This window comes from Ischnura elegans, chromosome 7 (assembly GCF_921293095.1).
Source record: "Ischnura elegans chromosome 7, ioIscEleg1.1, whole genome shotgun sequence".
Classification (NCBI taxonomy): Eukaryota; Metazoa; Arthropoda; class Insecta; order Odonata; family Coenagrionidae; genus Ischnura; species Ischnura elegans.
In genome coordinates this window covers 90,208,641-90,233,493 of record NC_060252.1, presented here as the reverse complement: position 1 = coordinate 90,233,493, position 24,853 = coordinate 90,208,641, and the positions used below count along the sequence as shown (strand labels likewise).

Below are 24,853 nucleotides of genomic sequence, written 5' to 3'. Positions count from 1 at the left end.
GGTACAGCGCCTATGATCGCGAGCTTTTGGCGGCATATAAAGCGGTATTGCAGTTCAGACACATGGTGGAAGGACGAGCCTTCACCATTTTTACGGATCATAAGCCGCTCACTTTTGCTTTCCGGCAGAAGCGAGACAAGTGCTCCCCTAGACAATTCCGGCATCTGGATTTCATCGGGCAATTCACCACTGATATTGTCCATGTTCCTGGGAAGGACAACGTCGTTGCTGATGCGATGTCTCGAGTGGAGGAAATATCTGGTCCCATTAACTTTGCATCGTTGGCTGATTCACAGTTGCATGACAAAGAGCTGTCCGATTCTTTCCTACACTCCTCGCTTATATTAAAGGAAATTCTACTTCCACGATCAGAGAAGCCCCTTATATGTGACTTTTCCACTAAAAACCCTCGCCCATTTGTCACATCACCTTTCCGGAGGCAAGTTTTTGCATCCTTCCACAGCCTTTCTCATCCTGGAGTTCGACAAACAACGCAGATGGTTGCAGAACGTTTTGTGTGGCCCTCCATGAAAAAGATTGTCGTAATTGGGTTCGTTCGCGCCTGCAGCTTCAGAGAAACAAGGTGACCAGACATGTCCTTTCCCCTTTGGGTGATTTCCCTCCGACAAGTGCAAAGTTTCAGCATGTTCATATTGATATTGTTGGTCCTCTCCCAAGGCAGCCGAGGGTTTCGTTATTTGTTGACTTGTGTGGATCGTTTCAGCCGTTGGCCTCAAGCCTATCCTGTAGTGGATGCCTCTGCTGACACAACGGCCAGAGTTTTCTTTCAGGAGTGGATGTCTCGGTTTGGTACGCCTCTCCGCATCACAACCGACCAGGGGAGGCAATTTCAGAGCAGCCTGTTCCATGGGTTGATGAAACTCACTGGCACAAACCACCGGAGGACTACGGCTTATCATCCTGCCGCTAATGGGATGGTGGAACGGTTCCATCGTCAGCTGAAGGCCGCCCTACGCTGCCACTCTGATCAGCAATGGTATGAGGCTCTACCTGCTGTACTTCTGGGCCTGCGAGCAACCTGGAAAGAGGATCTGAATGGCACACCTGCTGAGGTGCCGTATGGTCAGCCCTTAACACTGCCTGGAGAATTCCTTTCTCAATCACGTAATGAGGTAATCGCTGATGCAGACTATGTTACTTCCCTACGTGGGTATCTAAGCAAGTTCCGTCCTCAGCAAGCCAGTCGCCACGGCACACACAATGTTTTCGTTTTTAAAGATTTGCAGACATCCTCCCATGTTTTCTTGAGAAATGACAGGGTGCATGCTTCTTTGACTTCACCTTATGACGGCCCATTTCGTGTACTCAATCGGGGTAAAAAAAACTTTTAGAATCAGTGTGCATGGGCGTGAAGTGGTAGTTTCTGTGGATGGACTGAAACCTGCATTTGTAGAAAATGACACAGTTGCAGATACACCCTCTAGTGACACCCACATTAGGGTGGGCCGAAAAAAGGTTTTTTTTTCTGATCAAATTTGCCCTATGCGGGAAAGTTGCGAAATGATATAAGGATCTCGCATACAAATTTTTTTTGAAATCGGATAATATTAACCACTGCCGGCCGAGCTGTAAAGTTTAAAATTGTGCGAAAAATCAGGCTGATTTCAAAATCAAACAGTTATTAAGACGAATTTTATGAAAATATGGGATAACGTATAATATCAAAGAGTGGATACATGTTTATAATTTATGAAAATGAAATTTGAAGTTTTTTTGACAAGATTTATGGTTAAATAAATGTCTATGAATTAACAACAAAATTAGAGAATAGACCACCCGCACGACACAACTCATTTTTGCCTACATTTCTAAAACTCCATTTTGGGGGCTAAATTGCAGGTAAAATAACATTTATTTCGATTTTATTTCATTTTTTATCAAATAAGTCATCATATGGTAGTAAATAATCCCACAAAAAGTATTAATAAGGTAAATTATTTGAAATTAACATCAATCATAATGACGAATAACGTACCTGTGGAGCTATTTTCAACAAGAAATTCAGCCAAGGCTGAGAAAAAACAGAACCTGAACACCAAGCATTTCACTAAGTAGCTCTCTGCTAGTTTCGTAAAGAAACTACCCAGAACTCACCACGAGGAAGAGGCTACCATCGAGTTCCACCCGTGTCCCCCCAACCAACCTTCCAAAGGGTTACGGAAGGATTGACGCAATGGTTAAAAAAGAGGAAAAGCGTACCAGGTGTGGAGTGGAGTGCGTGATATTTGTTGCACCCGAAAATTTCATGGGTAATGATTTGCCCACTTATGAAGAGATGATTAAAATGTTTTTGTACTCTCGGTACATTGAAGAAGAAGAAGAATAAAGTTAAAATACCATTAATTCTCTGCCGGGAATCGCGGAGACAGTGGCTTACGCCATTGAAGGCATTTGGCATAGATCCTCTATCCCAGTTGTTGGATATAGGCAAATTGTTTGACGAATTATTCAATATCATGGAAATAATCGCAATATTCTTCGATCTGTCAACAAGAATGCTTTCATTGATCTGAAGCAAGACTTCCTTCGTCACACACGTCAGCTTTTTGATGTTGCGGTATGTAAGTTGCTTTAGTGAGACTGATTCTGTTTGTGATATTCTTTCGAAAATGCCTTGCTTAGAATGGGAATTCCCTAAGGACAGAGAAGTGGCAGGAAAATGAAGATAAGCGCCATCGATGTGCAGGAGACCAAAAATAGGAAGACGAGGCGTTGCAGGTTGGAAAGAAAAAAGGAACACCCGAATGTTCCACCCTATTTTGTCATAACACTTCAGTTCGGAAGACTCAGGTGATGAAATGAAATTGAACAGAGAGTTATGTAATGCAAGTGAAGGAGAGGATTTCATGGAAAAAGGTTAGTGTAAGTAATTTGAAATAGCCAAGATTTGCATCATCCTGTGAATAATTCTGCATATCAAACCATACCTCTGCAGCACTTGCATCTGCGCACCTAATAGATATCGGGTTGGTTACTCAAGGAGTCAATGTACTTTTTGTTGACAAGAACAAAGTTAGAAGGGAAAGAGAAAGATTGCGCTCGTGTCTTCGGAGGAATGTGGGAACTGTTAAACTGCAAGCGCTTTACTTCGACGTGAGGAAAGACTCTGCTTTCGTTTATAGTCAATCAAAGCGAAAAACAATAGTGGAGGAGCATGTAACTCTCGTTCAAGAGCCCGGTTCACGCTACTTATGGCATGTCACCCCATGTGTTAGCAAAGCTATTGGCCTCCATCATGAATTTTATAGCGGAGGAAATGATCATTATCGATGGTCTGCAAGCAATTGTGTGCGTTGGAACTGAGGTTAACACCGGAAGCCATGCCGGAGTAATCAGGAGAATGGAAATGGCCCTAAGAAGACCTTTGCATTGGTTTGTTTGCCTGCTTCATTGCAATGAACTATCGTTCAGCACCGTCAAAAGAACTGATGACCGTGGCAAAATTTTTTATCGAAGTTTACGCTCCAATGCGGTTTTCAATAAAATTGAGACAATATTGAACAGAAGGCCCGAAGCATAATATGAACATGATTCTTCTTATGAAATATATAGATAGAGACATCAAATTACGCCGCTACTCTATGATTCAGCGAAATGTAATTCTGCTTGCAATGTTAGCCGATGAACGCAGACAAATTCGTGCAATGGCTATCACAAATACATTGAAATCGAAAGAAACTCAGCAGGAGGAATCGAGGAAATTCGAATTTTCCAAAGCTAACCTTCGATGGAGTGAAGAGTTCTCGGGATCGCCACCGGGTCAGGAACTCCATATCTGCCGACGTTTCGATGCCCGACTCGGTCATCGTCCTCAATGCAGTGAATGAACACTTCACAGCCCTAAGGACAATGACCGAGTTGGGCATCGAAACGTCGGCAGATATGGAGTTCCTGACCCGGTGGCGGTCCCGAGAACTCTTCACTCAGTCCATTCGCCGGGAAAGCACAAAATCTTTCTAAACTTCGATGCTCAAAATCATATTGAATTGGTTGAATGGGAATCAAATGAGGTAAATCAACCACCAATAGTAGCTGGGATGACAAACAAAAACTTGGAAGACCTTGTTACGGAAATATCTGTATTATAAGTACCTTTTCCCTGCCATACACAAGCAGTTGAAAGGTGGTACAAATAATAATGTTAGCATCAAAATCCGTGTGCAGTATAGAACGTAGGCATGGATGGGCATTATCGTGCATAAGAGACGGAGAAATTCAGCCGAAATTTGAAAAAAATCACAAAATAATTTTGTCAGAGCAATTGATGTGCTTTCATAATGGTGTCCTTCGGAAGGTTGGCTGGGGGGGGGGGGGGACGGGTGGAATTCGATGGTAGCCTCTTCCTCGTGGTGAGTTATGGGTAGTTTCTTTGCGAAACTAGCAAACCACGTCCGTAATCATCCCCACGCTACAGCCATCATATTGATCATCCTAATCAATAGTGCAGTTCTCACTTATCAGTAGCATTACTGTGGAATTAGTTTTCCCATATTATGTCAATTGGTGTTTTAACGTTTAAGTTATATTGAATAACAATTTAAGTATACCGGGACTAGCCACGGTGATAACTTTACGGGAGTCACCCGCAATGCACAAATTGTGCGAAAAGTCCACAGAGAAAAAATCATTCGCCTTGACCAGGATTCCCGGTCAAGGCGAATGATTTTTTCTCTGTGGATTTTTTTAATAACAATGATAAATTTCCCTAATAATGTTAAATTTGATATTTTTGTGGAAGTATTCTAAAGCTGTTTATTTGTGTAGCTTGTTTTAAAATCCTTTTAGAAAATACTACTTTAGTTGTTCCATGTTGGGCAATAAGATACATTGGAAAATAAATAGATTTGTGATTACATAAATGCATAAAAATACTTGAATTTATTTTTCTGTTAATAACGAAATGCGTTTGATTAATGATTGATTTTTCTAACTTCTGCTGTGAAATGAATCGTCTAAAATTAAACATGCCAGTTCCTAATGACTTCTTCAATGAAATTGATCTTTATATTCTCTTGATTGTGTTCATTAAGCCGATGTCCCACGGTCAAATTTGCGTCAAAATATTTGCATCAAAATTTGATGCAACTGACGCACACCCTGTCCCACGGTCAAAATTTTGTCCAACTGGCTTTTGGTCCTATCGTTTGTACAAATCACCGATTTGTACAAATGGATAGGACAGGTTCTAAATTTTCATCCAATTGGATGAAACCAACCAATCACAGGGCCTTTGATAAAAAAGCATCGCCAAGCGCTGACACACAGCCCAAATAGGTTAAACTTACTTATCGTCTGCATGAGTATTTTAATTAATAATTATGTATATTATGGACACAAAAATAAACTTTGTTGAATTCCACACTTTATGCATCAAAAAGCTTACCGGTTTCCACCTTTTCAGGTCGTTATCTTAATCGTAAACCTCTAGATAAGGACCTGAAAAGATCGAAACCGGTTGAGTTTTTTAATTAGTACTGTATGGAATACTAAAAGGTTTAGTTTTAAATTTATAATATCACTATACCACGAAGTGAATTCACTAAACATTATTTCAAATATATATATATACGTTCGTGATCGTCTATTTCATCGCCTGGTGTGGCCCTAAAAGTAAATAATAGCAAAATTTGGTCTTTTTGATAGGCGATGGAAGCTCTCAACTAGGAAATCCGTAATAATTAGTTGATCTTTAATAGAAAGGAAGCGATATTTAGAATCGCAATACAAGGAGGGAGGTTTTGGAAAGAATGAAAGATTTACTTAAGGTATCGAGGGAGAATTTTACAGGTTAGCTTTGTAGAGGGCATACAATGCGAGCGAGCAGCTGGAGAAATGACTACTATGAACTAACGATTTTACCTGTGAAACACTACAGCTGCCCGTTTCTATTACTATGATTATGATAAGGACCTTATTTTAGCAATTGCGAGATTAGGAGAGAAAAATATGATTTAAATGCACGCTTACAGCACTATTCATAACATCTCCTCAACCACAATGTCCATAATTTATTAATAATATTTTCCTCGCGGGAATAAACTGCCTCACGTTTGTATCCTGGCGTTTTATTCTGCCCTCAATCTTCTTGTTAAGGGACATGAAAATATCCTCACTTATCGTCAATCATTATCGATAATATACGGGAACATCGGTGACCAACTCCTTCTCCAACATGTTTAGCATGCTTATTCTAACGCTTTCATACCCCCTTTTCAGCCAAGGCCAAGTTCAGCATTCCTTCTGTTTTCTTTTTTTCGCATATTTAATGTTCAAGAGGCCTGTTTAGACAATTTTGAAAGCGATTTGCGATCGCCAGCTAAAAAAGACCTTCACCTCCACAAGTTTCCAAATTTTTTACATAAATATCGTCTTTCGTTTGTTTTTGATCAAAATGAGATGCATCGTGGGACACCCCCCGTCCAGTTGCATCAAAATATTTGCATCAAAATATTTGGACAAAAATTTTGATGCAAATTTGACCGTGGGACATCGGCTTTACTTAATTTCTAGTGAATTTCCCATTTGAATATGAAACCATATATAAATTATGTGCATATTCATTTCAGCATTTCCAGTGAAAGAGTGAAATTTATAATTTCAATCTCCCTCTTGAAAATGCATTACACACTTCTGTAAAGAATTTAGACTTTAAAAATTAGGTTGAGCGATTGTATGCAGAATTTGTATGGTTGAATATTGATTGCAACAATATGGGGAGTTCATAAGGGGGGCAAGACCAGCCAAAGACCTATAAAAAATATTGGGGGGCCAGTACGGGCCCCCCAATATTTTTTATAGGTCGGCAACCCTGCTCATGGTCTTTAAAGCTAAGGCTAAAAGTATTTGGCACAGCGATCACATGTACTATTACTGCGTGGTTTAGTCCTGATTGCAAATTCTCCTAAGGGCAGGCACGCACTAGCGCGACCACGACCTGTGGCACACGACCAGTTGTAGCACTGCATAAAATGGAGCGACGTGCACTAGGCCAAGTCAAGGTCGGTAAAAGCCAGGTCGTGTCACGCACTTGACCAATGTAATCCGCCATCTTGATTCTCAGGCGCGGCGGGAATTCAAATTTTACGTGCATTTAAATGGGAGACATAGGTAAAAGGAAACACGGTTTTCTCACAACGCAATCGATGCAGGGATATGAAATTTTTTTTATAAATAGTTAATAAAATGGAAATTTATGATACGTCTTTATTTTGAGTCTATGGTCCACGGTTCGACTCTAGAAAAATTGTCAACTCACGGGAAAAATAAATTTCGCACTGCAGCGCTCTGGATGCATGGGTTTTAAGGCACCATGTCTTACTTCCTTATTTAGGAAGTCTGGTACATGAAATTTTCCATGGTCATAGATAATTATAATATACTTGCGAAAACGGGCAGCTTTTGACACTGAAGACCTCGGTTCGACTCTAGAAAAATTGTCAACTCACGGGAAAAATAAATTTCGCACTGCAGCGCTCTGGATGCATGGGTTGTAAGGCACCATGTCTTACTTCCTTATTTAGGAAGTCTGGTACATGAAATTTTCCATGGTCATAGATAATTATAATATACTTGCGAACACGGGAAGTTTCTGACACTGAAGACCTCGGTTCGACTCTAGAAAAATTGTCAACTCACGGGAAAAATGAATTTCGCACTGCAGCGCTCTGGATGCATGGGTTGTAAGGCACCATGTCTTACTTCCTTATTTAGGAAGTCTGGTACATGAAATTTTCCATGGTCATAGATAACTATAATATACTTGCGAAAACGGGAAGTTTCTGACACTGAAGACCTCGGTTCGACTCCAGAAAAATTGTCTACTCACGGGAAAAATAAATTTCGCACTGCAGCGCTCTGGATGCATGGGTTTTAAGGCACCATGTCTTACTTCCTTATTTAGGAAGTCTGGTACATGAAATTTTCCATGGTCATAGATAATTATAATATACTTGCGAACACGGGAAGTTTCTGACACTGAAGACCTCGGTTCGACTCTAGAAAAATTGTCAACTCACGGGAAAAATAAATTTCGCACTGCAGCGCTCTGGATGCATGGGTTGTAAGGCACCATGTCTTACTTCCTTATTTAGGAAGTCTGGTACATGAAATTTTCCATGGTCATACATAATTATAATATACTTGCGAACACGGGAAGTTTCTGACACTGAAGACCTCGGTTCGACTCCAGAAAAATTGTCTACTCACGGGAAAAATAAATTTCGCACTGCAGCGCTCTGGATGCATGGGGTTTAAGGCACCATGTCTTACTTCCTTATTTAGGAAGTCTGGTACATGAAATTTTCCATGGTCATAGATAATTATTATATACTTGCGAAAACGGGCAGCTTTTGACAATGAAAACCTCGGTTCGACTCTAGAAAAATTCTCAACTCACGGGAAAAATAAATTTCGCACTGCAGCGCTCTGGATGCATGGGTTGTAAGGCACCATGTCTTACTTCCTTATTTAGGAAGTCTGGTACATGAAATTTTCCATAGTCATAGATAATTATAATATACTTGCGAACACGGGTAGTTTTTGACACTGAAGACCTCGGTTCGACTCTAGAAAAATTGTCAACCCACGCGACAAAAATTTTCTTACTTCAGCGCTCCGGGTGCATTGGTACAAGGAACCATGTTTTATTCCTTTATTTATGAAATTAGATTCATGAAATCTCCCAAGGTCATAGGAAATTATAGTATACTTGATAATACGGGCGGTTTTTAGTCTGACGACCTCGGTTCGACTCTGGAAAAATTTACAAGCCAAGCGAAAAAAAAAATTTCGTTCTACAGCGCTCCGTGTGTATAGGTACAAGGAACCATGTCTCTTCCTTAATTAGGAAGTCCGGTGCATGGAATTTTCCACGGTCATAGTTAATTACATTAAACTAGATAATAAGGGCGGTTTTTGACCCTGAAGATCTCGGTTCAACTCTGAAAAAAAACCCAACCCACACAACAAAAATTGTCTTCAGCGATCCGGGTGAATAGGTACAAGGAACCATGTTTCATTCCTTCATTTATGAAGTTAGATTCATGAAATCTCCCAAGGTTATAGGAAATTATAGCATACCTGATAATACGGGCGGTATTTTAGTCTGAGGACCTTGGTTCGACTCTCGAAAAATGCCCAAACCAAGCGATAGGATGACTGATCTAAGAGGGTTGTGAATTTGTTAACATTGCTACTCCAAATCATGTATGTAATACTAGAACCATCTGCTTGACAATTTTCTAAGAATCATGACAAATAATCCGACTGCAACTGCATTTAATTCAGCACAGAGCAAATGCATTCCAAATTACACCCAGACCATTAACAATTAAAATACTTATTGAGATGAATTGCTGGATAGAAATAAAAAAAGCTGGCACATCGTAATCACATCCTTATATTATAATAAAATTCACTACAATCTCCACAGTTCAGTAAATCACATAACTATTTACAATTACAGTCATATAAAGTAATGTTTGATCATTAAAACGGAAAGTCATGGGCAATAGAATATTTTTCCAGAATAAATAAAATATAATTTTGTTGAAATAGTAGTACAATTTGATCAAACTAATTTCAAAGAAAAATATTTAAAAAAAAATAAAAAAAACTTTAAGGAATGATGATTTTGCTAATGCTGGCAAATGTAGCAGTAAGGTCCACACAACAGGTATCACCCTCAGGATTACAAATCCAGCCTGCCACTTAATGCATAGTATCCTGTCCCGGATTAAGAAGAACAGTTTTTCAAATAGTTCATGATTATCCACTGCACCAGGCTGCTAGAAAACATAACATATAAATACCATGAGACAAAGTAAACCGAAGAGTTAACAATGTAATTAATTGAACAAACCATTCATTTTGAGATGCACAAGTATGTTCATGGGAAATCAACATTCAAAAGGAAAAAAGTTATGTTCATCCAAGTTATCATTATAGGTCAGTGTATAGAATACCCAACAACACTTATACCATGATCCCGAAAAAATCAGAACTATGTAATTGTGTTTGTAGTTAATAGAATAATATCTTCAAATAAATGGATTGTACTAAACATCAATTCCATACTTAATTTTTTCTCCATTTACATTCACTCACTAACCCTCTTCCTAATTGTCATGGATGGCTTCATCCAGGTAAATGCTTAAAGTTATCAGTGACAAGCACAGCCTTGTCTCACTACCTTCCAAATTCTTGCATTATAACAGCTTTGCCCTGATTTTATCTAACTTAAGAGACAGATTAGAGACAGCTTATCAAACTTACTTCACCAACGTTACCAAAGATAATCTGACTTCACCATCCCCACAGGTCAAAAATACTAAGATTTTCCTAAAGCAATGTCCCTGATGGGTATCTGATTTGCTCCACCATTGAAGACAGATCAACCTAGAGGAAAGAAAATAATTATAAGGATATCCTTGGATACATTTCGAAAAGGCAAGACAAATGAAAAATGCACCTACTTACTCATGCTTGCCAATCATTCATCTTCATAGACTGTTTCCACAATGTTCCGAATGAGACTCACTTGCTCCCATAGTTAACACAGATGTTATTCCATTCTTCAAATCATTTAACAACTCTCATGGCTAACATGTTCACAACTCACCAAACCATAGATGACAAAGGAACCTAGGAAAGTGATAACATGTCCATATGATAATAATAAACTCTCATTGAATGCTTATTAATTGTCTAAAGTTGAGGCCTATGTTAATTAGTTAGAAATTGTAAATATTGCCAATCCCAATAATGAATGTAATACTATAATAATCCGCATGCAAATATTCCAAGAATCACGGCAAATACTCTGACACAGTGATGTCAGTGTGCACTCAGGTGAGCCTTTAGGTACATTAAAGATTTTACAAATAACTGCAATAAATGAATATACACCAGAGCATTAATTAGAATAGGATGGATTCCAAACTCAATCACTGATTTTAAGTCAGCAAATGCTGCACGGAGCAAATGCATTCCAAATTGAGCAATTAGACTCAGACAATTAACAATGACAAGACAATCATGGATGTAAATAACTGAAGCATAAAGCCTGTTAAATTGTAGGAAGTAGTTTTACAAATCCAGTAGAATACCGCGCTCATGTGTTAATTTTAATGGATATATTATGGGTTGAAATGCACTATAGATACAGGGTGGGGTACAGACATAATGGGTATTAAATGAAACGAAATGATTAATACCGAGCTAAATGCAGGAGATTACCCCAAAAGGAAAGATATGGTGCATCTCAATATGCAGTCAAACTATACTAATAATGTTGCATTGATGGAGAGAGAAATAAATCATCCAGGCTCATCATAATCACATTCTTATATTATAATTCATTAAAATCTCCACGGTTAAGTTAATCACAAAACTGTATCTATATTCACAAAAGTCATATGAGTGTGCACTGATCATTAAGAGGGATAGTTATAATATGTATATTATCATCCTGGAATAAGAATAACTGTTCTTCAAGTAGTTCATCAATAACCATTGCACCAGGCTGCTAGCAAACACAACATATAAAAACCATTATAAAAAGTAAACCAAATGCCAGCAATTCTATACTTAAAGTCATCAACTTCTTAAAATAAACTGATATTCTCCCTGATGTAAGATCCAAATAAAATCCTTGTACATCTGAAATAGAATTACAAAGACTATTTGAAACAATACATGCTACATAACTTTCACAGGTTGTAAAATCTCACATATTAACCAAACATGAGAATAAAGTTAACATGTCATTCAGCATTTGCCAGCTATATGAAAGGCTGTTCATAGCAATATATAAGGTATCATATTCTCAAATAACACAAGCTAGTTCATGCCATTACTAAATACTACCCAGTTCCCAAACTAATCCTACAAAAATATTTTGTAGCCTATAAAAGGGTGGGAAAAATGTGCACATTAACATTATTGAAACAAGTTCTAATTCTCTCACATGACTTACCATTTTTTAAATAAATAATCCTCATGAGGCAACCAACTTCTTCCTTAAATTCTCCAGCCATCATTCCATAATTCAACTGATTTCACCATCACTCATGAATACCGTGTTAATGCCTCAACTGACCATAGATCATAATTCAACCTAGAAGAATGATAATAATGATATGAACACCATTGGGAATATGTTGCAACGGAACACAAGATGAAAAAATGCACCTACTTACATATGTGTGGTTATGAGACAGCTTCATAAACTTTTCTGACAATGTTCCCCATAAGACTCTCACTTGCTTCCTTAATTTCTCTATCTACATTCTACAATTCAAATGATTTTACCAGCTCTCATAAGTAACATGTTCACACTTCACCTGACCATGGATCATATATCAACCTAGAAGAATTATTAGAATTAAAAGAACAACCTTGGAAATATGTAGCAAGGGAAGGACTGGATGAAAAAATACATCTACTTACACCTTTATATGGTTGTGGAACAGCATCTATGACTTTTTTCAATAATGTTCCCCCAGGAAACTGTCACATTGTCCTTAAATTATCCAGCAAAATTCTACAATTCCAATGATTTTACCAGCTCTCATGAGTAATATGTACACGCTTCAACTGACCATAGACCATAGTTAGTTCAACCTAGAAGGATGACAATAATGATAAAAACAACCTTGGTAATATGTTATAAATTTATAACAATATTTTGCGATTGCAAGGGAGGACAATGGAAATAAACATCTACTTACACCTGTGTACTTATGAAACAGCTTCCAAGACTTAGGCAGTATTCCTCATATGACTGTCACTTGCTTCCTTAATTTATCCAGCAGTCATTCCACAGTTCAAATGCTTTCATGAGTACATTTTTATTTTGTTGCTGCTTCACCTGACTAGCTCATCATATTTCAACCTGAAAAAATGGCAGAAATAATAGGAACAACCTTGGAAATAGTTTGCATAGGAAGGACAGGTAATGCCAGCAAAAAGCAATGCTCATCACAATAATATCAGATTATAAATTGTATGTGGTCATTTTCATTAGGCTTCACCGTATTGATTCACATCCTACAGTGGGTGATCTATTAACACATATAATGATTAGTATCTATTACAATGTTGAATATTTATTACTTTTTGCATGGATTTGGCCATATAATGTTCAACTTTTGCACTAATCCACAATAAAATGGGCTGATGTTGTTGCACCATTTACACAGTAAATGAATGATAGCATAGATTTAAGGTCTATTTTTCCCACACTACTGTTACACTCTCAATAACTTAACCTCACATAATACCACATGTCCTTATTCCCATGAATTCAACACACAATGACTGCACTCAAATAACTGTCAAATAATTGAACTGCCATATATTGATATCCCTATAGCCCACACTTAAATTAAATTCCTGTCAATAGACCCTTCCTTTAAATGAAGATATACTTTGCGACATTCTCAAAAACTACCAGACAACTTTATAAACGGTACATAGGCTTTATATAAATTTATATGCGAAGGAGTCCATGTATGAAGTTATAGGTTACTGCAATTCGGTGTGCATAATATCCAGTATCATGAAAATATCACTTCAACAGCACTGATACAAAAAAGTTAACTGAAAGCCAAACAAATAACGTAACAAGTGATAATTCAATATTCTACTACATAACTCATAAATTTACTACACACTAGCAGAATTAAAACTCGAGTAAAGCATATAACTTTCTCGTACATGGTTGCATTGAACTTCACAATCATAATTTGTAAATACTTTTCCATAATATCATAATACACTTACTTTTCCTTTCAGCATTCGGATTTCCTAATTAATCACCAACATCTCGTCCTGTTGACAGTCGGAAACGTCTGGTTCTTCCACCAACTCTCCTCCAGCACACGGGTTGATATCCGAGTTGTTTGGATGCAAGAATTTCTATGCATAACGTATAACGAATGCATGAGTTTAACAGGACATCTTATTACGACTTCCAAAAGTGCATAAAAAACTGAAATTATTAGAAAAGACTAGATTCGACTGTCGCCAATTTGTAATATTAAAACTATGTAAACTTATTCAAACTTTGTATAACTTATCTTCAGAATACATACCTTTTTCCAGAAATCGCTGTTGGAACGGCAGTTTGTTTATGTAGTTTGCGACCATCCTGTTGACGACACTCTTCTCCGCAGTGAAACAAACCTAAATAATAATATTCGTAAAAATTGAGGAATTTCTGAACAGAGAAGGCATTATCCATTGCACGTATAAAACTGAATTGAAGAAATGTATACTGGCGCAAGCGAGCCTACATACGATCCGATTATTCTACTAATTTACAATGAAAATGCACCATTTCCGTATTATTCCGTATGAAACATGACCCGAAGTAATAAATAACATTGAAAAGTTTGGCACTTTTGCATTACTTAACATAATTTCAAGGCAAAACGTGATGAATCCGTATCAAAATATGCTGGTGACAACAGCGTTGTCAACAACTTTTGAGAAGCCTATATTTCTACTATGTGACGTTCCCTCATTGACATAGACTATTGCTAGAATTATTAAGACTTACGTTGAATATATAAATATTTACAAAGTACAAATACAGGCAAAAAATACTTATAATATTGTCACTTCCTTACCTCACAATGTGCGATGTTATTGTAGATTTCCATTTGTTTCTTCTGCAATCTATCGACCAAGGAGCCTTTCTTTTACGATCAGAAGGAAAAAGAAATATTCTTACTCCGTTTTTCGTGGAATTGGAGCAAATCGGAGCACTGCAGCACACAATTTTTTGAAATTAATTCATATGCCCTATGCAAACACCATGTAAACAACAGACAGGTGGGAACCAAGATGATCAAACCGAAATGCACTATGGGAGCGTGACACGACCTGGCTTTTACCGACCTTGGGCCAAGTGTGACTCGTTGGTCCAATTTTTTTGAATTTGGTCGTCCCCGACCCTGCGGTCGTTGCGGCCAGAAATTACACATATTGTAATGGCGCGCCACACACTGACTCCGACTTCACTCCGACCCGACCATACCAACTGAGCAAGTGGTGAATGTGTTTTGCTATCGTGGTCGTGCTCTGGTCGGAAGGTGTGAGACAGAGATCTGTCGTGGTCGTTGTCGCGCTAGTGTGCGCCTACCCTATGAGGAGGATGGGGACCCCAATCTCGTTGATATCCATGATGGATAAGAATTAGATATCAGATTAATATCCAAGTTGGATATTCTATGGATGGCTTTTGGTGGTAACTTCGATACTATGTGGGTATTCATGTAATATTGTTGAATGAAAATTAGTTATTAGGTAATATCCAAGTTTGATATTATATAGATGGCATTTGGCGGCAACTTCGGATATTATGTGGGTATCCCAGCAATATTGTTGGATGAAAATTGGATATCCTTTGGATATTATAGATATTTTATGGATATTGTATAGATATCAATTGTTACTAGGCCAGTTAACCGCTCTACATCATCTATCAAATTAACCCTTTCTATTTTCCCTTCTTGTGCCATATGTTAAAGTTAAAATTAATTTTGGTTTCCTTTCTCACAGGTTTAACATCTTAGACAAATTGCAGTTGATCATACTGATGAGATGGAGTTTTCAGCAATACGTGTACAAATGAATTTGCTCGCTGCATCAATTAGGATGGAGAGCTTGAAAAAATTATGTTCAAGAAACCCTACATAAATAAGGCTATTTGCAGTTAGTATCAATTTTTCTATTTAATGTATCATCAAAGTTAGAAACTTTCAGCATCTTGGTATTATTTTTTCCTTTGTTTGTAGTCCCACAATGGAAGAATTTCCCTAAGGGTAAGGTAATTAAGACGAGGGCAAAGATTCAGCGGTGGTTAAACACAATTCCTTAATCAACCAGAGGCAACTGAAGGGAAAGGAAATGCTACAGAATCAACTGAAATGGCCAATGTAGATGATTTTTTTTATTTGTATTTGAAGAGGAAGAAAAGGAACATTAAAAGGAATATTAAAAACAAATCCTGAGGAATTTCTTCTTGTAAAATCTGTTTTTTGTTGCAATAAATCGTAATAAAGGTGGAGTTTCATATCTGAAGTGTTTAATTTATCCCTAAATGACAATCTAAATACAGAAATTATAGTATGAATTGTCGTAAGAGGAACAAATAGATTTGGTCACAAATAGTCAAAGTGAGGTCAAAATGATAGGTAGTCATTAGAAGTCATATTGACATCATCATGAGTCACGAAGGATGTCATTTCAAGGGACCATTTTGAGGTCACCGTGACTACCAAGCCATGACTAGAAAATGACATCAAGATGATGTCATAATGACTTTTCATTCCTCCTTCATGGGAACCAATATGTGAATGCCTGCTTCATAGATTTTGAAAAAGCATGTGATACGATGGACTGGGTGAAATTATGAATAATATAACGTTCATATAATATTGAAGGAGTATGAGTAATGGTTGCAAGAACATTAACTGAAGGTTCATTATGAAAGTTGCAGGAACATATCAAGTAGTGACATTTTGAACATTCACTGAACCATTCTTTAAATGTTTGTGTAATGTACTTGCAATCAATTGGTGAACATTCGTATAACATTATTGCAATGTTTCCGTGCGACATGGGATTCTTCAGATAATAGGCATAGATTGGAGGGATAGGCATTTGTAATCCGTTCATGTCCAAGACTGCAAAAAAAGGGGGTAATGGATGGAAAATCTGGGTGGGCAAGCATTGGCTTGGGAATGAGACAAGGTTGTACGCTGTTGCAGTTGCTTTTCAACTTGTACTCTTGAGGAGATGGTAAGAGAGGCGTGTGATGATTTGGAAGCTGGGGAATGATGTGGGATGATTAAAAGTGGGGGAATGATGTTTAAATATGTGAGATTTGCAGATGATCAGGCATTGGCTAGCAATTCAACAAGAGGGCTGCAGGCTATAGTGAACTTGTTCAGGCCTGGTTACACGGTACATTATAACATGTACTAGGTAATGTATGCTTGCGTGAATGATTTTGGTGTACCGGAATGGAACATATACAAATGCATGGACAAATTAGAACAGATTCTATTTTCTCTGCATGAATTCGCACAAGTTGGGTGGTTACACGGTGCATTAATTTGGCATTCATTCTTGCGTTCATACATTATACTTTAACCCATTGATACGTGTTAATGTATTATGTAACTAGGCCTTACGACAAGCTTTGTAGGGAGTTTAGCATGAGGTTTAATCACTTATTGAAAAATCACCTAATTCAAATCGCTATATTCGAGTTAACAACGACTTTCATTAAAATAAAATGTTTCGTTTCATTCAGTGAAATTCATGATGAACAGGAATGAAACTCTCACAACCCTAGAGATATTTGACGTTATCCACCAAGTTTTTTTTAGGAATACTCCAATATATGTTAGCGAGCCTATGGTACCGCTTACTGTATCACGTATGATCAGTATTCATATTTTTGTTAAATTGGTTAAATTTTCATATTGGTTTTCAATGAATTATTTGATTTCCCATCAGGCTGATATTTCACGGTTTTTCATAATATTTCAATAAATATGTATTAGTGACCAATAAAAATATCAGTTTTTGCTTTTTTATTTTCGTATATCTAATGGACGTTGCTTGATTCATGTGTGCTAGTTCCTTTCATTCTAATTGCCGCCATCCTTCGCAGCAGTCGAGTTGCATCTCAAGTCGAGGCTTTCGATATCTCGTTTCAATGGCGATACAATCGATAGAATCGAGGAAGTTAACTTATCGATCTTCCGATTCGAGAGACCTCCACAAACGACAGGGAAGCATGGTGAGTTTCGTGTAGTTATGTGCTAATCTTAATCCGTATATTTTTATATCATCTTAGTGGTTTTAAACGTATAAATGTAACAGAATTATTTTAGAACTAATAGCCTGCGTATGTTATGTGTTCATTTAGGATTTCCATGGATTTTCAGTAGTTAATTGCGTTGTGAATGTAGATGCCACGTTGGGTTGTGTTTTTTCCATGTGTTTAACTGGTGAAAGTTCATTGTATTCGTTTCCTTGATAAATGCATTATTTTTTTGTGTATACGAAAACTCTATTTTAACGCTGCTTCTAACAGTCTTCTAAGTCATAACTTAATTTCCTGCCGGCAGTAGTCATGTTTATGTATGATGAAATTGTGAACGGGCGGTATGAAATCATGATTAAAGTTCACTACCTGAAATACATGCTTTACACATGATGTATTCGTATAGATTTTCCTCGTTTTCTAATTTAAGTAATCTTTCCAGTCTACACACAAGAAGAAGACTAGGAAGCTTCGTGGTCACGTCAGCCACGGGCATGGACGTATCGGTATGTATTTAAATTTATCTACGCTCGTTGAATTTGTCTGTAAATACAGTTTGTAGTCTAGAAATAACTTCTAAGAAATTCACTAACAATACAACTAATATCACTTGTTGATTGCTGGTGCTCGTTTGGAGAATTAATCGATGAGCTTGATTGAACGGTACTAGTATTTTGGGCAGTAAATGCATCAATTATTTTCCGTAATAGGGAAGCACAGGAAGCATCCTGGAGGTCGTGGTAACGCTGGAGGCATGCACCACCATAGGATAAACTTCGATAAGTACCATCCTGGGTATTTTGGAAAGGTAAGTTTCATGTTATATCCTTTTTCACTTCTCGAGTTACCTTTGCTTATTAAGTTCTGAAACACCTCTTGCTCGTGAATTTTATTTTGTGTGTGCTGAATTTCCTAGTCGTGTAGCCAATGAGCACATTAAGCAGCGCGATATCATAACGTGCATCAATTAGCAGTGTATATGTAATATTTGTATCTAGACTTATTTTCATTATCTTAGTGGTCATATTTTGTAACCATTATCGTATATATGTTGGTATTTCGTTCTTCGGTAGTCCCTCATGAAATTTTGTTCGGTCTAGAATTCCCTACTGGTACTTAAAATGTGATCAATCTTTGTATTATTGATCGATAATTGTTGCCAGATGATGAGTTTGAACGGGCGGACTGAGCTAATTCGAGCTTTGCTGAGTGTTCCTTCTGATTGGCAACAATGAATCATTTAAATGTACCAAATGGAGTGTTATTTGGCGTTGCAGTTAGGACAGTAAATCTAGGTATAATATTAGTACTATTCGTAAGTAAGATTACTGTGGATAACTGCTTGCCAACTCTGTAAATAAATGGTCAAGCATGCTGTACATGGGTGCCTAATGCATTCTCCATATTTCAAGCTTATTTAGGGAGTAGTAGCTTCATCACTGGTTAATCTGAACCCCCATTAAAAATTATGGTGAAACTTATTTACTGTTGGTTTTTCTGTAGAAGGAACGTTTCTTGTTGGAGTAACATGCATCTTACTGTGGACATCTTGTGGAAATCCCCAATTTTCGTTAAGCTTCTGATTTTCAAGAGTGTTTACCTAAAAGTAGTTTCGTTGAGGGTTAATTTTGAAGTCATTTTGATTGTACTATGTATGGACGCAACATTTTTTCTTATTTGTTCATGTTAAGAAAGGCTGGTTTAACTCTGTAATGGTAAATCCTTTAACTCTTGTAACATATAGTTCTGCTCATTAATGAATGTCAAACACCAGTTTCATTGTTATAACTATATTGCTTTCTCATCTTTATCGAATTGCTAGTTTAGTGGCTTTTCATGTGTAATTCCTTATCTTTAAGACCATGCTCCAACTTAAGTCCTTATTGTGATTACTCCATAGTGAATTGCAGCAACTGTATCATTAGGCAATTTGCCACTCTCCTGTTTTTTTTCCAGGGAATTGGTGGCTGTTGTTAGATTGTCCTAAATATATTAGAATATAACATGTTGATAGCTTATCGTACAAGAAATTTTGTTTTCTTTAACTTAGAATCAATCCTTATTGTTCGTCAAATGTCAAATTGTTCTGTCTCTGTGCTCTAGGTGCCGATATCTTGGCCCCATGTTTAATCCGATGTAAAAATATTTTTTCCTAATATTTGGAGTTAGTTTCTCTTTTATACTGGGCATTATCATCACTCCTGATGAAATGGTATTTCTTCTATGGTATTTCGTCTTCCATATAAGCAAAATAAGTTATTGATATAGATGTTTGTTTATGCAATTTCTGATGTTCTTGAATCAGGCTTAAGCTTTCTTAGAGTTATTGAGTTATTGGAGAATCTGAAATAAGCGTTAGAGTGAATGGGTTTAAATTTCGTGCATGGGAAAAACATGCAGGTTCTTTAATGGTCAAATAATTTTAATACTCGAGGGACCACAAACTCATCTAAATGTCATTTCTAACAGTGGTGAAATTACAGTTTATAACTATTGCCACTAATAGTGCATGTCTAGTGAACTTTCTAGGTCATGGAATTGAAGAATTTGGTTGAGTCTAGCAAGAAATATGAATAATACAGCATATTTAGCATCTGTGATTAGTCTAAATGCTCTTGGTTTATTGTGATATTTTGGAAGAACTAAGCTACCTGTACTTGAATACTTTTCTTGGGATAAGTTATCTTGAATTATGATTGTCCTGGCAGCATCCAATTTTCTTGAGAAAAATTTGCTTCGCGTGTTTCATTGACTAATAGTTTGATTTAGTCTTAGATTTGTTGAACTGGAATATATAGTTTATTTATGAGTATTGCCTGTGGATATATTTTGCTTAGCATTAGGTAATTACTATTATGTTCCTTTTGAAAATTATGGCTTTATAATTAAGCATAATCGTTTCTGGAATGTTCGTTATATAATTGTTCATGTGAGTTCAAATATTTTAGCAGGTTACCCTGCATCTTCACATTTTTGAGCCTTTAAATGAAAATGTGTCAGTAAGGAATAATTTTTGCTTTCCCAGGAGTGGTTATGTTCTCAGTTTTTGCATATATCTCTGTCACTTTAGAAATTCCTTCTAAGTTATTGAAGAAATGAGCGTGTTTTTCTTCTTAGAAAAAGCCCTCAGCCACTGAATTATGACATAATTTTTTCTCTTGTTCTTATTAAATAGTATAACAAATTTTTTGGCTTTGGAATGATGACTTTAGAACGGCCATCTTAGAGAGCCTCTGGCTCCAGATGATGATTGTTCTTTTCTGACCTCACCTAAATAAATCAGCAGTAAAATAATTATACAACTTTGAAATGAACTTAGGTGAACATACACTTTACAGTTAATTTTGTATTGAGGGCCCCCTCATACTGGCAACTTTTACAAAGCAACAATTTGGTTGCTTTGTGGAAGTTCATATGAAACACACAGCATTGACTGTGGCCCCATGCACAGGAGACTATAGTCGCCGCAACTGTTGCGTGTTTCATAAGGACTTCCTCAAAGCAACTAAATAGTTGCTTTGTAAAAGTTGCCAGTGCACGGGGGCCCTGAAGGGAATGACTTATCATTTGCAGGAAATGATCTCCATGTAAGAAGCATTGACTTTTGACAGAAGCATTTCACTTTCTTTGCTTTTGAATTGCCTTTCTTTGAAAACTATAACATTAGATGTTCTATCCAATATTCATGCATTTATCTTCAATTAAAATGATTATGAAATATTTTTCTGGGTGAATTTATATTTTTGTGGAATTGTAACCGTGACAAATGTCAGATTGGAACCACTATTTGTTATAATTTGAACTTGCATCAAGGACAGATAGTCTAATTCTTCTAACTTTTCACCCTTTGCTTCCAAGATAGTTGTCGCTGTGCTGAAAACTAGGGGGAATCTCGATTTCTTGTTAAAATTGTAATATTCTCTGCAAGGGAATTGGTACTAGTTTTCTGTGAATATGATTTTATATCTACAAGTATTATATTTGGTTGCGAAGCATTTAGATTGTAGCTTCATTTGTCTGTATCAATGTAAATGTCTTTTCTTGAATTGTGTATAGTTTCATTAACTCTGCAAACTAAGTAGAACGTAAGATTTTTTTGTCAAACTTCTTAGTTAAAAGCCTATTTTGTATTAGTTAAATGCATATTTCTGTGATAAGAATAGAAAAAGGTACTCATTTAAATCACTTTTAGTACTTCCCATACTAGGATAGAGTTAATGAGATGTCTGCTGCTGCGAAAGCCCCAGTGCAATTCAGCAGTATGGGCTGAGCCTGTGGTAATGTTAGAATGAAGCAACATTAAAAATCAGATTTTTCATTGTCATACTGATATAGGCTAATGAAACTTTATTGTCATCTCTTTCACCTTGAATTTTAACCCTTAGACTGCAGGAACGTTTTCAAAACATTTTGTACGCTTGACTGCAGAAAAACTCTTAAACATTTCACCATTGCTCGACTACCTACTTTTTTTCCCTAAATTTATATTGCCGGGTAGAGCCCAAGTGCTCTATCACTATCTAGAATCACTAATACGGCTTAGCACTACCCGGCCATCCCAGAAAAAAAAAAAAATTTAAAAGGTTTCCGCAATCTAAGGGTTAATGGTGAAGCAGACTAGAATTGCATCTATGATGATATATGAACGGGCGGTCTGAGCCATTTTGGCTTTGCAGAATGTTCACACTGATTGATGCGATGGTTGTGCTTTGATTACAATTGATTTCCTTTTCCTTATTTCATGGTTTCAACCAGTTCAATAAATTTGTGATATGTAAAGTTAGTTTAAAATTGTGTTTCTTTATTTTCTAATTTTTAACTTTCTCACCAACAGTTAGGTATGAGGAACTTCCATCTTAGGAAAAACAAGACATGGTGTCCCTCAATAAATCTTGATAAGCTCTGGACTCTGGTGAGTGACCAGACAAGGCTTCGATATAAGGACAACACAGAGAAGGCTCCCGTTATTGATGTTGTGAAGGCGGTGAGTAGTGTGTAATTAGCAGATTGAAGTGTTATTTGACTGTGGAATGATGACTTTAGAACGGCCATCTTATAAAGCCTATGGCTTGAGATGCTGATTGTTCTTTTTCTGACCTTATTTTTGATTGTCGATTTTTTATGCTACTGAACTAAGTGTGAAATGGTCATAACTCTTTCAATAACACCTTTTTTCTCCATGTTTGTAGAAAGTTATTTTTTAAATGCTTAACCTTTTAAACACTTTTGCCAAAGGCTTATAAAGGTAATATTTCACACAGTCAATTTTGTAGTCCATATCCTTAGCTATCAACATGTGTGAAGCTCAAGAAGTAAAAATCCTTTAAGGGTCATTTCCATTTTAATGGAAATTATGAATGGGTTAATTGATGTTCTTATAGTCTTCTGGGAAAATTTTTCTTATCATTAGATCACTCTGCGTCAAGTCTAGTCAGTATAAGATCTTCTTTATTTATTTATTTTATTTTTATTTTATTCTTAAACCACCGGATACAGCTCTCATTGGCCATTTTATACCAGGGTATTCAACAAATTTAACAAGTTAACTTACACGAACAACCATGCCCTGGATCGGCTAAACCTACCCAGGCGGGACTCGAACCCGCGACCCCTTGTTTGGCAGGCGAGGACGTTACTTCGCCGCCACCGAGGGCGGCCACTTCTGATTGTATTCAAATATTTATCCTGATGATTAGGTGCATAAAATTATTTTAGACCCCTCTTTTGTTTTTCATATGATAAAATTTTCCTCCTGGTGTTAAAGGTAAAGCTCTAAAAAACTTACAAGTCAGTGTAAATGTATTTACTTAGTTAAAATGGGTAACCTTGCTGTTGCAATTGTATTTTGATCAATGGTATGTGTCAGGTCTCTTAGTGCAAAAGGATTGCTTTGCTTTTTAGTAATGATGGAATCATAGATGGATATTAGCTGATGTTCCTTTCAGTCCTTGAGTCTACTGAGGACCTAACTCCCAGGCTGCCCACGCCTCAAAAATGCTTCGCTTCATGGACATATAAATGCAATGTCTTGTGGAGCAGGAATTTTTTAAGGTTAAATGCCTGGTAAAGAATTAACTGAATTCGTTTGGAAGATTATCATTATCTCAGATCTACGTTGAAAGTGGAGGTTATAATGGTTGATGCCAGATTTCATAATCAGTTTTACTACTTTAACTTTGTTTGCTTCTCTGTTTTTACATTAAAAACAAATTGAATGTGTGAATACCAAAATTCTTTGCTTGTCATCTATAACGTGAAACCTATGGATTTATTTCTTGATACAATTCATTTCAAAACTATGCTCTGATTTGTCATTGTAGATAGCCACTTTTACCAGAAATGCACTTGCAAACAGCATTTAATTAGGAGGAATCATGAAGTCTGTTGTCCTTTTAATGGAAAAGTCTGGATTTTTCATAATCTATATTTTTAAGTTTTTAATTAACTCTCATGCAATTATTAACAAAATAAAAGGGATGAGAAAAATCTGGTTCTATTTTTTGTTGATTTGGATATTTTCTTTTCAGGGTTATTACAAGGTTCTTGGCAAGGGTCGTCTACCCAAGCAGCCAGTGATTGTTCGTGCTAAGTTCTTTTCAAGGTCAGCAGAAGAAAAAATTAAATCTGTAGGAGGATGCTGTGTGTTACAAGCGTAGTATCTCTCCTCTGAAAATCAATAAAATAAGTTTATTACATGTCTACTTGGTTTTCTTTTACCTTCCTTCTCAGTCATTTTTTAGTGCTAAGTATTTTCAAATGATTTCTCCGTTCCAGTTCGTCATGGACCTTGCAATTTGCAACTTTGCCAATGTAATATCCTGATTAGTGTCTTTTTAAATCAGGTTTGGCGTGATTCTTTTTGTTTTAATGGTAATATTTTTATTCATGAGATATCCCTATCTGGTCAAAAATATTTTCTTCTCAGATCATCAGACTAGTACTCCCCATTCTAATTATTGGATAATCCTTGGGATATTATAACTTAGGGTG

General features: G+C 36.7%; 1 protein-coding gene and 3 long non-coding RNA genes across 6 annotated transcripts; 2 read left to right on the top strand and 2 right to left on the bottom strand.

Moving 5' to 3' along the window:
* Positions 1 to 9,766: 9,766 nt before the first annotated feature.
* Positions 9,767 to 12,014, bottom strand: LOC124162158. 3 transcript variants are annotated; one of them, XR_006865498.1, is made up of 4 exons: positions 11,996 to 12,014; positions 11,427 to 11,679; positions 10,498 to 10,662; positions 10,075 to 10,416 (listed from the first exon to the last, which is right to left on the bottom strand). It is a non-coding gene; the product is annotated as an uncharacterized LOC124162158 (long non-coding RNA). The 3 variants fall into 3 exon arrangements; XR_006865499.1 differs by lacking the exons at positions 11,427 to 11,679; positions 11,996 to 12,014 and adding an exon at positions 9,767 to 9,806 and having other exon boundaries at positions 10,294 to 10,416; positions 10,498 to 10,758; XR_006865500.1 differs by lacking the exons at positions 11,427 to 11,679; positions 11,996 to 12,014 and adding an exon at positions 9,767 to 9,803 and having other exon boundaries at positions 10,294 to 10,416; positions 10,498 to 10,758.
* Positions 12,015 to 12,871: 857 nt separating this feature from the next.
* LOC124162279 lies at positions 12,872 to 14,156 on the bottom strand. The gene is made up of 3 exons (XR_006865527.1): positions 14,115 to 14,156; positions 13,804 to 14,011; positions 12,872 to 12,913 (listed from the first exon to the last, which is right to left on the bottom strand). It is a non-coding gene; the product is annotated as an uncharacterized LOC124162279 (long non-coding RNA).
* A 776-nt stretch (positions 14,157 to 14,932) lies between these two features.
* On the top strand, positions 14,933 to 15,961 carry LOC124162891. Its single transcript, XR_006865700.1, has 3 exons — positions 14,933 to 15,287; positions 15,586 to 15,738; positions 15,822 to 15,961. It is a non-coding gene; the product is annotated as an uncharacterized LOC124162891 (long non-coding RNA).
* Positions 15,962 to 17,737: 1,776 nt separating this feature from the next.
* Positions 17,738 to 24,560, top strand: LOC124162217 (60S ribosomal protein L27a). Its single transcript, XM_046538677.1, has 5 exons — positions 17,738 to 17,836; positions 18,306 to 18,369; positions 18,574 to 18,671; positions 22,698 to 22,847; positions 24,391 to 24,560. The coding sequence occupies exons 1-5, from the start codon at positions 17,753 to 17,755 to the stop codon at positions 24,517 to 24,519; spliced, it is 525 nt and encodes a 174-aa protein (XP_046394633.1). The 5' UTR covers positions 17,738 to 17,752; the 3' UTR covers positions 24,520 to 24,560.
* The last annotated feature ends 293 nt before the right edge of the window (positions 24,561 to 24,853 follow it).

What these genes read in the sequence shown, in the direction of transcription:
- LOC124162217 (XM_046538677.1), top strand. Translation starts at nt 17,753, where the DNA reads ATGGCGATACAATCGATAGAATCGAGGAAGTTAACTTATCGATCTTCC. An exon ending in ATCCTGGGTATTTTGGAAAG is followed by an intron (nt 18,672 to 22,697) that starts GTAAGTTTCATG and finishes TCTCACCAACAG; the next exon opens with TTAGGTATGAGGAACTTCCA. An exon ending in TTATTGATGTTGTGAAGGCG is followed by an intron (nt 22,848 to 24,390) that starts GTGAGTAGTGTG and finishes TTTTCTTTTCAG; the next exon opens with GGTTATTACAAGGTTCTTGG.